The 14,153-nt window shown below is 40.7% G+C and overlaps 1 protein-coding gene across 1 annotated transcript in view; it reads right to left on the reverse strand.

The window, feature by feature from the left end:
- Positions 1-14,153, reverse strand: part of POLR3B (RNA polymerase III subunit B) — a 115,933-nt gene that overhangs the window by 100,144 nt on the left and 1,636 nt on the right. The window contains exons 2-7 of the mRNA XM_040234807.1: positions 11,679-11,711; positions 9,415-9,471; positions 9,266-9,330; positions 3,984-4,059; positions 2,044-2,144; positions 700-791 (exon numbers count right to left, since the gene is read on the reverse strand). Coding sequence (XP_040090741.1) covers positions 700-791; positions 2,044-2,144; positions 3,984-4,059; positions 9,266-9,330; positions 9,415-9,471; positions 11,679-11,711 — 424 coding nt within the window. The remainder of the gene's footprint in view (positions 1-699; positions 792-2,043; positions 2,145-3,983; positions 4,060-9,265; positions 9,331-9,414; positions 9,472-11,678; positions 11,712-14,153) is intronic.

The following is a 14,153-nucleotide window of genomic DNA, read 5'->3' on the forward strand; positions in this document are numbered from 1 at the left end:
TTTGCCTAGATACAGCATTCAAAACAGCCAGAAGTGAGCTACTTGTGTCTTTTCAGATGACATAGACAAAGAACTTCATGAGATTATTTTTGAATTTTTAAGCATACCAAAAAACACCATCAAGCAAAGAGACAGCCTGATAAACCATAGCAATAAACCAGAAGGTCCTGGGTGTTCACTGGAAGGACTGATGTTGAAGCTGAAACTGCAGTATATTGGCCACCTGATGGGAAAAGCTGACTCATCTGAAAAGATCCTGATGTTGGGAAAGATTGAGGGCAGGAGGAGAAGGGGACGACAGAGGATGAGACGGCTGGATGGCATCACTGACTCAATGAACACGGGTTTGGGTGAATTCCGGGAGTTGGTGATGGGACAGGGAGGCCTGGCATACTGCAGTTCATGGGGTCGCAAAGAGTCAGACACGACTGAGCAACTGAACTGAACTGAACTGAGGTATTAGAGTTTTAAGCCTGAAATAAAAGAGGAAACAACATATCTTTAAAAATACAGACTAACAGAATAAAGTTGGAACCAAAGTGCTGTATGTTTTGCAAACAAAATTTTATCCTAATTCACTAAAAGAAGAAAGGCTGATCTTGTTTCTGAGAAAAAATGGTAAATCAACAGCAAGAGTAAAACAAAAGCAAAAAAAAAAAAAGAAGGAAGTGGAGGGGAAATCTAAAAAATCACACCTACCTGGATCTAAAGGACATTCATTCAGTTTAGCAAATTCTGCTGGTGTTTTTCCTGTAAGAACACAGTTTGAACTACGCAGCATTATGGGCATTCTGTTTAAAATAAAACAAAAAGAAAATATCATATTCAGATGGTCACTGGCAAAAAGGCTGAACAGAACACAAGCTGGCCAGTGCACACACCACTGAGGTATCTGCATTCCTGTCGGACGTTTGAGGAAAAGCAGAGGGATGGTATTGTGGGAGAGAGCTGAGCGAAACGAAGTTATGTCCTCAGGCACTGTTTTTCTGGTACAGATATCAAAACCCCAAATCCATGGTTCCCTCCAACTTTGCAGACAAGCCTGAGTGACAGTCAACAAATGGCAGCAAGACTTCATCCGTGGAAAACAAAGTGGCTCACCTTAGTCATGTAGAAACAGCACTATGAATCAAAGTGTAAGGAACCAGAGACTCTCAGAACTAACCAGGTGGTTCTGAAAAAGAACTAAGATTTAACTGGACACAAGTATGGTCCATTTATAAGAGAATTTCTTCTCTTTTAACATTGATAAACAGTTGTGCTAAAACAAAGATTAATTTTTTTTAATATCCTGATTTCTTTTTCTAAATGAAGAATGAGGAGAATGTAGCCAAGTGAGCAACGTCTTAAGTATCTTCTATTTACCTGATAGAGGTACCAGCATAGCACACAACAGTAACAGGTAGCTGGTGCATATTTGATGAACAAATGGATGTTTATTGAACTCTTGGCTTAATAATAAACAAATGCATGTTTATTAAGTTATTTTGAGGCAAGGGGCAACACTTGAGTGGCAATTATTTGCGCTGTGTTTAAAGTCCAACATCATTATTAAACATACAATATTGTGGATCTGGTCCATTTCTACAGGAGAGTCGATACACTTCCCTAATTAGGAAAAGCAGGCAGCAAAAATGCCAGCTGGTGCTATCATTTCCAAACTTGTCCTGGGCAAATAACTTCTTCCCTAAATACTGCTATGAACATTCATTCTTCCAAGAAAACTCAAAATATGTAAAAATCCACCAAGAAGACTGGCCCAGGAGAGTTGAATGAAATGCTATCTTACCTAGTGCTTCCCTAACAGCCTGGAGTTATAGGAGGAAATGGAAGCAGTTTCCTTAACCTCACAATTGAAACACAACAACGTGATGAATGCTGCTCCAAGTGTTTTACATATACTAACTCATTGGACCCATAAAGCAACCCGGCGAAGGAGGCTCCATTCCCCCACATTTCAGACAAGAGAACGGGGCACGGAGAGTGTTGGCACTGCCCGGGGGTCACCTCACAGGGCATGACGCAGGCAGCGTCAGGCCTCACCTGCCAATGGGTAGGGCATTACGGATGATCCTCTGGCTGCCTCGGGTGTACTCGATATCCACTGTGATGGGAGCGGAGTACGTCATGTCCCGCAATCGGCACTGGAAGAGAATCACACAATCACTGCTCCTCCTCTGGGGAAAGAATGGGTCCCAATAGCCTCGAAGAGCCAATCTCAAGCAGTAGTAAGGTCCATGCTGGACTCTGACCCCTCCATGGTACCCAGCTGCCCTCATGCTTCCTTAAGGGAACTGGGAGTTATGACCTTACCTTCTCCATGAGGGGACAATGCCAATCATGGATCTGGACATTGCCACAGCATCCCTGCCCCTGACAGCCCAGAAATGGGACAATAAATCTTGGACTGAGTCTCTTCTCCCTGACCTGATGTTATCACCAGTCTCCTTCCACATCTCTGAAGCCGTTAGATCCTTCTTTGCAAACTGGGACCTTGGAAAGTCATCAGTGGCTTACTCAAAACAGTTAACAACCAGTTCAGTGACTGAACACACACACATAATTGAAGTATGTACACACACAAACTAAAAAAATTAAACTGTATCTCCTTGTCTTCTTCAAATATACTAAACTATATCATAAAATTCCTTTGCAAGCAAGTGACATGTCAGAGCATGAATCACTCAAACTCGTCATTCTAACAGTTTCTGAATCACTTGCAGAACTTTTGGAATGGTTGGTGCGAGCTTTACTTTTACATGGCCATGACTCACTAAGTGATGCCCTCACATGGGCCATGATTGGACACAGGAAACCCACCAGAATCTTCTGAAGACTTCTCTATTATATTGAAGGTCATCAGATGGCTTGTGGTCTCAAAAAGAGAATTCCTCTGAACCTCAGTCATATAATTCATGATGCTGAATTCTCTTGGGCTTTTACTAAACCAAAGACAGATATAAACTTTTTTCTAGCCTAATTGTGCCTAGGGTTTTAAAAAGTCACTTCAATTATGTCCAATACTTTGTGATCCCATGGACTGTAGCCCGCCAGGTTCTTCTATCCATGAAATTCTCCATGCAAGAACACGGGAGTGGGTTGTGCCCACTCCAGTTAAGTGCCATTTCCTTCTCCAGGGGATCTTCCCAACCCAGGGACGGAAACCCGGATCTCCTACATTGCAGGCAGATTCTCCACTGTCTGAGCTACCAGTGAAGCCCTATTATTGACCAGTAAGCATTGCTTACACCATTTATTTAATTAGATCAAGCCTTCTTCAGGTCTGACAGAAAGTGGGCTGGCATGACGGTTAGTGTGGACTCTGGCCTGTGTTCAAATCTTGGCTCTACCAAATAAGTTTTAAATAAACTTTCTGTATCTCAGTCATGTGAGTAACTTTAATTCCTAAAAGTATGAATATGTATTTTAGAATGGTGCTGGTATACTCTATAAATATTATCTTGTTTTCTTTTTTAGTAAAACTAAGGTAATACCCATGATAGGCAGATATTCATGGTCTTAACAATCCCTTCAAATGGGAATGAAACTGGACAGGACCACAGAACTACCTGAGGGATCCCTCTGTTTCCCTCGGATGCTCTCTGCTATCAATAGGAATAGAGTTGTATGGCAGAGCCTGCAGTACCTGCACTCCGAGTCTTGCTGTGGGTCCCATGACTGCCTGCCCACCTGGCTCTCCCACGCTCCCCATCTCTCCAAGAGTCAAAATCCCTCCAAGAAATCTTCATGTCCTCTTTCTCTAACTGCAGTAACACCCATGAGTTTTCTTCAATGTCAGGAGGAATTATTGTGACAGCTGCAGCCTCAGTCTTCTTGAACTACTCTGAACTCTTTGTCTTCTCCCTTTTTGGAGAATATATTTTCCCCCTATCTTTAAATCATTTTTTTAAGAATATATTTTAAGGGCACTGACTCTTCCAATTGAGCCAAACAAATCCAATTAAATTATGGTTGGTAATTACCTCATGAGGGGACACTGGTCTAGTTACGTTGAAGCTTTCTTCAACATCAGGGAGCCCGACATAGATATTAAGATATCTGAAAGGCAAGTTATTCCAGAATCAGTTATACTTCTTCAAAGAACATATAAACAATCAAGCTATTTTCCTTCCAGATAGGAGATTACACTTTTGGCAAATGCTTATTTTGCAGAGGATGGCAAACTGAAAAATTACAACTGGAGATCCTGAAGTCACAGAACACACGGTTTACAAAAGAGAGGGAATACCATCAAGCTGACTTTTAAAAAAAATGCAGTAAATCTCTCTACAAAAATACTGAAATTATAGCTCCCTAAAAATGATACGGAAAAAAGCAAATGCAAGAGTATCTATAGTTTGCTACCATTCTTGTAAGAAAGGCAACATACAAATATTAGTAAATTTTATTCTCATAGAGTGAGGAATTAACAATTCTGAAACTACTGTCTATATATCCTAGGATTGAATGAACAATAAGTATAGCTCTGTCTACTGAGACTTCAGTACCCAAATCTTGGTGTCTAAAATACTACTCTCCAAAAGAGGAGACTAAGGATGCTTGGAGAAGTGATTGATTCCAGTCTGGAACAGGGAAATACTACATGAACCACATCTCATGGTAACAGAAAGTAAAGGAGTGCCCGAAACACAGGCATGTTAAAAGGTCAAGTCGATGGAAGCTTCCTATGGTCGAATCTGGGACTATTTGAGAAATAAAATAATGACAGCACTGGATTATGATACAAATAATAAAATAACTATCTACGAGTTCATATTGATTTAAATAAAATTACAATAGAATAGGAAAGACTAGAGATCTCCTCAAGAAAATTAGAGATACCAAGGGAACATTTCATACAAAGATGGGCTCAATAAAGGACAGAAATGGTATGGACCTAACAGAAACAGAAGATATTAAGAAGAGATGGCAAGAATACACAGAAGAACTGTACAAAAAGAATCTTCATGACCCAGATAATCACGATGGTGTGATCACTCCCCTAGAGTCAAACATCTGGGAATGCTAAGTCAAGAGGGCCTTAGGAAGTATCAGTGTGAACAAAGCTAGTAGAGGTGATGGAATTCCAGTTGAGCTATTTCAAATCCTGAAAGATGATGCTGTGAAAGTGCTACACTCAGTTCAGTTCAGTTGCTCAGTCGTGTCCGACTCTTTGCGATCCCCATGAGTCGCAGCACGCCATGCCTCCCTGTCCATCACCAACTCCCAGAGTTCACTCAGACTCATGTCCATCGAGTCAGTGATGCCATCCAGCCATCTCATCCTCTGTCGTCCCCATCTCCTCCTGCCCCCAATCTCCACCCCAGCATCAGAGTCTTTTCCAATGAGTCAACTCTTCACATGAGGTGGCCAAAGTACTGGAGTTTCAGCTTTAGCATCATTCCTTCCAAAGAACACCCAGGGTTGATCTCCTTCAGAATAGACTGGTTGGATCTCCTTGCAGTCCAAGGGACTCTCAAGAGTCTTCTCCAACACCACAGTTCAAAAGCATCAATTCTTCGGCGCTCAGCCTTCTTCACAGTCCAACTCTCACATCCATACCTGAACACAGGAAAAACCATAGCCTTGACTAGATGGACCTTAGTCAACAAAGTAATGTCTCTGCTTTTGAATATGCTATCTAGGTTGCTCATAACTTTTCTTCCAAGGAGTAAGCGTCTTTTAATTTCATGGCTGCAATCACCATCTGCAGTGATTTTGGAGCCCAAAAAAATAAAGTCTGACACTGTTTCCCCACCTATTTCCCACGAAGTGATGGGACCGATGCCATGAACTTTGTTTTCTGAATGTTGAACTTTAAGCCAACTTTTTCACTCTCCTCTTTCACTTTCAGCAAGAGGCTTTTTAGTTCCTCTTCACTTTCTGCCATAAGGGTGGTGTCATCTGCATATCTGAGGTCATTGATATTTCTCCCAGCGATCTTGATTCCAGATTGTGTTTCTTCCAGTCCAGAGTTTCTCATGATGTACTCTGCATAGAAGTTAAATAAGCAGGGTGACAATATACAGCCATGACGTACTCCTTTTCCTATTCGGAACCAGTCTGTTGTTCCATGTCCAGTTCTAACTGTTGCTTCCTGACCTGCATACAGGTTTCTCAAGAGGCAGGTTAGGTGGTCTGGTATTCCCATCTCTCTCAGAATTTTCCACAGTTGATTGTGATCCACACAGTCAAAGGCTTTGGCATAGTCAATAAAGCAGAAATAGATGTTTTTCTGGAACTCTCTTGGTTTTTCCATGATCCAGTGGATGTTGGCAATTTGATCTCTGGCTCCTCTGCCTTTTCTAAAACCAGCTTGAAAATCCGGAAGTTCACGATTCACGTATTGCTGAAGTCTGGCTTGGAGAATTTTGAGCATTTCTTTACTAGTATGTGAGATGAGTGTAATTGTGTGGTAGTTTGAGCATTCTTTGGCATTGCCTTTCTTTGGGATTGGAATGAAAACTGACCTTTTGTAGTCCTGGAGCCACTGCTGAGTTTTCCAAATTTGCTGGCATCTTGAGTGCAGCACTTTCACAGCATCATCTTTCAGGATCTGAAATAGCTCAACTGGAATTCCATCACCTCCACTAGCTTTGTTCGTAGTGATACTTTCTAAGGCCCACTTGACTTCACATTCCAGGATGTCTGGCTCTAGGTGAGTGATCACACCATCATGATTATCTGGGTCTTGAAGATCTTTTTTGTACAGTTCTTCCGTGTATTCTTGCCACCTCTTCTTAATATCTTCTGCTTCTGTTAGGTCCATACCATTTCTGTCCTTTACCGAGGCCATCTTTCCATGAAATGTTCCCTTTGTATCTCTAATTTTCATGAAGAGATCTCTAGTCTTTCCAATTCTGTTGTTTTCCTCTATTTCTTTGCATTGATCGCTGAAGAAGGCTTTCTTATCTCTTCTTGCTATTCTTTGGAACTCTGCATTTGGATGCTTATATCTTTCCTTTTCTCCTTTGCGTTTCGCCTCTCTTCTTTTCATAGCTATTTGTAAGGCCTCCCCAGACAGCCATTTTGCTTTTTTGCATTTCTTTTCCATGGGGATGGTTTTGATCCCTGTCTCCTGTACAATGTCACGAACCTCATTCCATAGTTCATCAGGCACTCTGTCTATCAGATCTAGGTAGGCCCTTAAATCTATTTGTCACTTCCACTGTATAATCACAAGGGATTTGATTTAGGTCATACCTGAATGGTCTCGTGGTTTTCCCTACTTTCTTCAATTTAAGTCTGAATTTGGCAATAAGGAGTTCATGATCTGAGCCACAGTCAGCTCCTGGTCTCATTTCTGCTGACTGTATAGAGCTTTTCCATCTTTGGCTGCAAAGAATATAATCAATCTGATTTTGGTGTTGATCATCTGGTGATATCCATGTGTAGAGTCTTCTTTTGTGTTGTTGGAAGAGGGTGTTTGCTATGCTTGGCAAAACTCTATTAGCCTTTGCCCTGCTTCATTCCGTACTCCAAGGCCAAATTTGCCTGTTACTCCAGGTGTTTCTTGACTTCCTACTTTTACATTCAAGTCCCCTATACTGTAAAGGACAGCTGTTTTGGGTGTTAGTTCTAAAAGGTCTGGTCCCATCACTTAATGACAAATAGATGGGGAAGTAATGGAAACAGTGACAGATTTTACGTTTGAGCTCCAAAATCAGTGCAGATGGGGACTGCAGCCACAAAATTAAAAGACGTTGCTCCTTGGAAGGAAAAGTTATAACCAACCTAGACAGCTTATTAAAAAGCAGAGACATTACTTTGCCAACAAAGGTCTGTCTAGTCAAAGCTATGGTTTTTCCAGTAGTCATGTATGGATGTGAGAGTTGGACTATAAAGAAGGCTGAGCACTGAAGAATTGATGCTTTTGAACTGTGGTGTTGGAGAAGACTCTTGAGAGTCCCTTGGACTGCAAGGAGGTTCAAGCAGTCCATTCTAAAGGGAAGCAGGTCCTGAATATACATTGGAAGGACTGATGCTGAAGCTGAAACTGCAATACTTTGGCCACCTGATGTGAAGAACGAACTCAGGAAAAGACTCTGATGCTGGGAAAGATTGAAGGCGGGAGGAGAAGGGGACAACAGAGGATGAGACGGTTGGATGGCATCACCGACTCAGTGGACAACAGTTTGAGTGAGCTCCGGGAGCTGGTGACGGACAGGAAGGCCTGGCGTGCTGCAGTCCGTGGGACTGCAGAGTAGGACATGACAGCTACTGGACTGAACTAAACTGAAGTGAACAGAAAGAAGCTGAGGGAAGAAAACAGCTCTTCTCACAGTAGAATTCTTACATCAATGCAGAAGGAATGATAGAAAAAGGTACTGGCCACTAGATAAACACCAAAGTAATTACTTTTAAAGGTGAAAACCACCAATGCATGCTAAAGTAGTGGGAAAAATAGAATGGCAAATAAGACACTTGCATAGTCTCAAAGGATCACCCTGTAAGACTGTGATGGATTACTAAAGGAAAGATAGTAACTTTACTGTGGAGAAACCTGGAAGATACCACCTTAACCAAACGAACAAAGTTAAAATCACCAATAATAAAACAGATTGACAGCTATACCACCTGATATGGTGCAGTAAGAGCAACACAAAGCATCGCTTCTGAGGCCAAAAAGGCATAAACCAATGTAGCCATGAGCAAACACACACACCCAAACTGAGGACCTTTCACAGAACAACTGACCAGAATTCTTCAAAAGTGTCAAGGTCAAAAACATGTCAAGGTCACATGCAAGACCAAGACTAAGAGAGCTTGAGCAACTGGCACAGGTTGGAGAAGACAAAGGAGACCTATGCCACCTGGACCTAATGCAGGTCCTGGATTGAATCCCGGACCAGATAAAGGACATTTGGGGGAAACCTAAGATTAGTTGACAGTACTGTATCAGTGCTGATTTCCCAGTGTGGCTAATTGTGCTATGCCTACATAAGATGTTAACATCAGCATAAATTGGGTGAATGGTAACATTGGAACTCTGTCTTATTTTTGTAATTCTTTAAGTCTATAAAATTGTTTTTAAGAAAGGCTTAAACCTAAGTTTCAGTAACTTTTCACTCATAACTACTTGTTATCATTAGCTTACCAATTAAAAATTGAACATTTGATAATTATCTTCGTATTCAAAACAAAAAAGAATTATATTAAAAGAATTTTGATAGCGACTACAATCACTATTAAAAAAAAGTCAGATAGACACACAAAAATGTTAAACATGATCAAAATAGCAAACTAAGAGTAGTTGGTTCCTTACTTTAAGTACCACATGGGGTCAGCATCACTTGTAACCTTTTCATTGGCTTTCATTATTTTCTTTATCTGCAATGGAAAGAGTAACATGAGGAAAGACTCTGGCTTCCAGTTCATTTGTAATCATATCCTTTCCCAAGATCTGATGCTTACCTCTACATTAATGAAATAGTTAAATGAATCTATATGCTGTTTCACAAGGCCTTTCACCTAAATGGATAAAAAATAAAAGCAGATTAGCAATGAAATAGCAGATTACACAAGGGGCTTAACCTGATCTATAAATTTTCCCCAAAACCAAAGTGACCACAAAAAATCCATAAATTTTACTTGGCAAAACTTTCTATTTTCATGTGCTCATTCCATTTCTCCTCCATCTTACTAGAACAACCTCAAACTTTCCTCCCTGAAAAACAACCTGACGTTTGGAATTCAAGATATATATCTAATGACTCCCCATGAGCTAACAAATTAGGCAAGAAAGAAAATCCAAGAAAAAAATATAGCAATCTCTCCAACCCTCAAACAATGCCTATTTTCTTTTATTCTTGCTCCTATGTAAGCGATTTTATGATTTCCCCATATCTGGTCTTTTGTATCACTTTTAGAAGAATGAGGGGGAAAAATAAGGATCTCTATTAAGGAAACCAAAATTAAATGCATTTAAAATTGAAAGCAAGGTGAATCCCGGGGACCAATGAACAGATCAGCTCCAGTGACTGCCTTTCATCTCAAAAGTCAGTACAGCTACACAGACAGTGCTGTGTGCTGCTATGAAAAACCCTGAAATGCTAAACACAGATTCCAAAGTCTTAGGATTTAAAAGGACTGTAACGTGTTCAACTTTTTACATTAATGTTCAAACACAATTAGTTCAACACTTCTAGAATACACTCAACAGAAAGCATCACAGGGCCTCTGCTTTAATTACACCTCTTTTGAGGGATCTCACTGGCTTACTAAGCAGCTATCCCATTTTGAAATAGTCCTGATTGTTGGGGGAAAAATTCACTCTTATAATGATCTGTAGTCTAACATCCTGCAGTTCCCCCCCGCCATGGGCTTAATGTCTTTTCTGGAGAAAATGTCTTCTCCACCACAGTCCATTTAGTTATCACATCTCTTTTATGTTCTCTCTTCCAGGCTGAAGAGGCTCTTCCACTATTTCTCACAGACATGCTTTCTGGACTCTTCAGCAGCCCACGGACCGTAAAAACTGGTCAGAAATCTGGCCTTGACAATTCCCAGCCTCATCTACCAGCATGCTCCCTTCTGCCAATAATACGGAACTAAGATGGAAAAAACCTGACTCATTTTTCAACCCTCTTTTCTTTCACTGAGCATAATGCTTCCAAGATTCATCCACACTGTAGCATGTATTGGCACTTTCTATTGTCAAAAACATTGCATCGTATGGATATATCATATTTCATTTAGCCATCCATCATTTGGTATTCGAGTTGTGTCTATTTTTGGCTATTATAAATAATGCTGCTATGAACATCTGTGTACAAGCTTTTGCATGGACATATGTTTTTGTTTCTCTTGAGTAAATACCTAGGAGTAGAATTGCAGGATCATACAGTAACTATATGTTCAACCATCTGATGAACTGCCAGGCTGTTTTCCAAAGCGGCTGAATCTCCATCAGTAGATTGTGAGGGTTCCAATTGCTCCACATCCCCACCAACACTTGTTATTTTCTTTCTTTCTTCAATATAGCCATCCTACTGGGTGTCAAGTGGTCTCTCATTGTGGAACCTGCTACTATTTAGCATAAGCACTTTAAACCTGAAATTCAATGATAACAGGAACCTTATAATCTGTACTTCCTTTGTCTGAACCACTCATCCGCTCCAGCCAAGCAGACTGGACTCTGTTTTCAACAGACCCCATGGATCCTCCTCTTGAGGTCTTTTATTAAGCCATGCTCCCCGCATCCTACCTTTTGGCTTAGGTAATTCCTTTCCTCTTATTGTTGTTGTTTAGTTGCTAAGTTGTGTCTGACTCTTTTGCAACCCCATGGACTGCACTCTGCCAGGCCACTGAGCCAACTGGGAAGTCCTCCCCTCCTCAGAGGATGTAGTTTATGTCTCACCTCCTTTAGGAGGCCCTTTCTGACCACCTGTGGCATCAATCTTCTGCCAGCAGCACTTTGGTTTGTACACTTTGGTTTGTATTATTCCTATGCCAAGTGACAATGTAAACTACTTCCTACCTCTAAAATTAGATTACAATCCCCTACCTAGTACTTTATGGACAGGGTTTACTGCCTTATAATTTCTCATATTTCTGAAACTTAGAAAAGTGCACAGTTGTACAAAGTCAAAAAATGTTGGTGATAAAAATTTAATTTTAAAAAAGGCTTATTTCTTGATTCTTGATTGGAAAAATAACTGTTATTAGATATTAATTACCTTTAAAAATGCTGGAAGCAGCCGCCATTTTTCCTGTGAATCAGAACAATAAAAGTATCAGAACTCTGTGTCAGTGATCACAATATTTTCATGAGGTTATTTTAATGTACCAAAAGTGACTTACTTTATTGCAGTAAGCAAAAGAAAGGAAGTGGAAACAAAAAGAACAATTTTTACATTGCAACCTTTTTATGGAAATCATATATGTACTGTACATGTACATGCATACAAACATGCATACACACAAGCGTATATAAACCACAGATTTCTTAAACAGAATATACTTTAATCTCTTTTTGATGACTCAAGATTCCAAGCACTTTTCATCTTTATTTTATTCTCATGACTCTTCCTGAGTAAGCAGGATTTGCCAGTTTGAGAAAGGTAAAGTATCAGTAAGTTTCAGAGAGTTTGGTTTAAACCCAAAGGGAGTTCTTTCTCCCTCCTATTTTTTCTCAACTAGCACCTGGTCAGAGCCCAGGCTGAAGGAAGATATCACCCGGTGTTCACCTATTTAAACAGCTGCGAACTGCCACGTTCAACTCTTAGGCCTGCTCTTCACACCTTCCCGAGGTTGTAGACAGCCCATCATGATGTAACACTTCATGAGTGGTATCTAATCTGTTCGTGGGAAATCTGACAAATGGTTAGAACTGAGTCTAAAGTAAGAAAACACAATTTCTGAGTAAGAGTCCAAGGATCACGTAAGACCTTGTGAGAAACTGTAAAATTTTCTTGACTTTGGGCAACAGAGAAGTGCTAGAAGGTTTTGAGCAAAAGAGTGACAAGATGATGTGATCCATTTTAACTGGATCACTCCAGCTGCTGGGGTGAGAAAAGACAAGGTTAGAAGCAGAGGGATCATTTAGGAGTTTCCTGCAATACTCTAGGCTGATAACAATACAGGCAGTGAGAAACTGTTGCCTAGGAAAACACGAGAAGTTAGAGTCAACAGGACTTGATAGTATATGAGATGCAGGAATCTGAGAAAGACAAATGGAGACTGACACCTTAGTGCTGCCATTTCTAGAGATGAGGAGGCAGGGATGCTGCCGGGGCAGCAGGTTTAGTGTGAAGGGGCGACCAGGAGTTTGGCTGGGGGCGTGTTAAATTTGAGATATCCATTAGACATGCAGGTGGAGATGCCAAATAGACAACAAATGAGTCTGGAACTTGGGAAGAGTGGCCTGGAGATCTAAGTCAGGGAAAGTCAGCAGACGGACAGGAGTGGAAGTCATGAAACAGATAAGACCACCTACGGAGAGTAGGTGGAGAGGAGCTCCATGAAGTTGAGATCAAAGACACTCCAACACTTGGAGCAGCAGAAAGCACACTGAGCAAAGGAGATCGAGGAGAGGCCAGAGAGGGAGGTAGACAATCTGGAAAATGGAAAAACATTTTTTAAGAAAATGTAAGTGGAGGCAGGGGTAAATAGAAAATCTCTATACCTTCCTCTCAATTTTGCTCAGAACCTAAAACTGCTCTTTAAAAAAGTCATCTTTAAAGAAAAAAAAATTTTTTAATTGAAGGATAACTGCTTTTACAGAATTTTACTAGTTTCTACCAAACATCAACACACACACATATACACAGAAAAGAAATGACTCTAGCAAAACTAATCTATGATGACAGAAATCAAACGGTGGTGTAGGGCTTAGACTGAAAAGCGCACTTTCTGCAATGATGAAAATGTTCTATATCCCGTATGGGGTGGTAGTTATTTGGGTATACATTAACTGTAAAAACTAATGTAAATGAACACTAAGTAAGTACTTCTGCGTTTTACTGGATGTAAATCTACAAAGAATGAAAGACAGACCAAAACGGACTACATGAGGAGAGTAGAAAGAGCTTGAGGAGCTGGAGTGAGAGGGGGCAGGTGGGGAGAAACAAGCTAGAGAAGTGTGGCCAGATTGAGAAAAGCCTTAACAATATGGTAAAGATTAGATTTTTTTTTGCCCTGAGAGCAATGGGCAGACTGAAGAATTTTAACCAATGGAGCAATATGAATATATCTGCATGTTTAAACTGATGGCCCTGGTGACAGAGTAGAGAATAATGGGACAAGTAAGAAGCCAAGGAAGTAACAGATGAGAGTGGCTGACTTGGAGAACAGTGGGAATGTCAGAATTGAGTACATTTTGTAGTTGGGGCCCTTAAGATGGGATGGTGGACTGGATGCAGAGGGTCAGAAAGAGGAACTTTTATTTCTAAATCAGAAGACTGAAAATATGTTCCTGGTCCCTTCATTGCTGTGCAAATTCAGAGAAGAAACAGAAATCCTGCAGCTCTCTGGAAAAGCAGTTCAGTCAGCAGTTAAGGTCAGGAGCTCTGGAGTCTGACTGCTGAAATCCAAAATCCCCAACAGTCACTTAATGGCCTTCTGACACTGGGTTACTTACTTAACTTCTCTGGGTCTTTAAAATTTTCATTGGCAAAATGGGGCAAAAATATTACTTGCTTCGGAGGATTAAA

The sequence above is a fragment of the Oryx dammah genome, unplaced genomic scaffold (genome assembly GCF_014754425.2).
Source record: "Oryx dammah isolate SB20612 unplaced genomic scaffold, SCBI_Odam_1.1 HiC_scaffold_29, whole genome shotgun sequence".
Lineage (NCBI taxonomy): Eukaryota > Metazoa > Chordata > Mammalia > Artiodactyla > Bovidae > Oryx > Oryx dammah.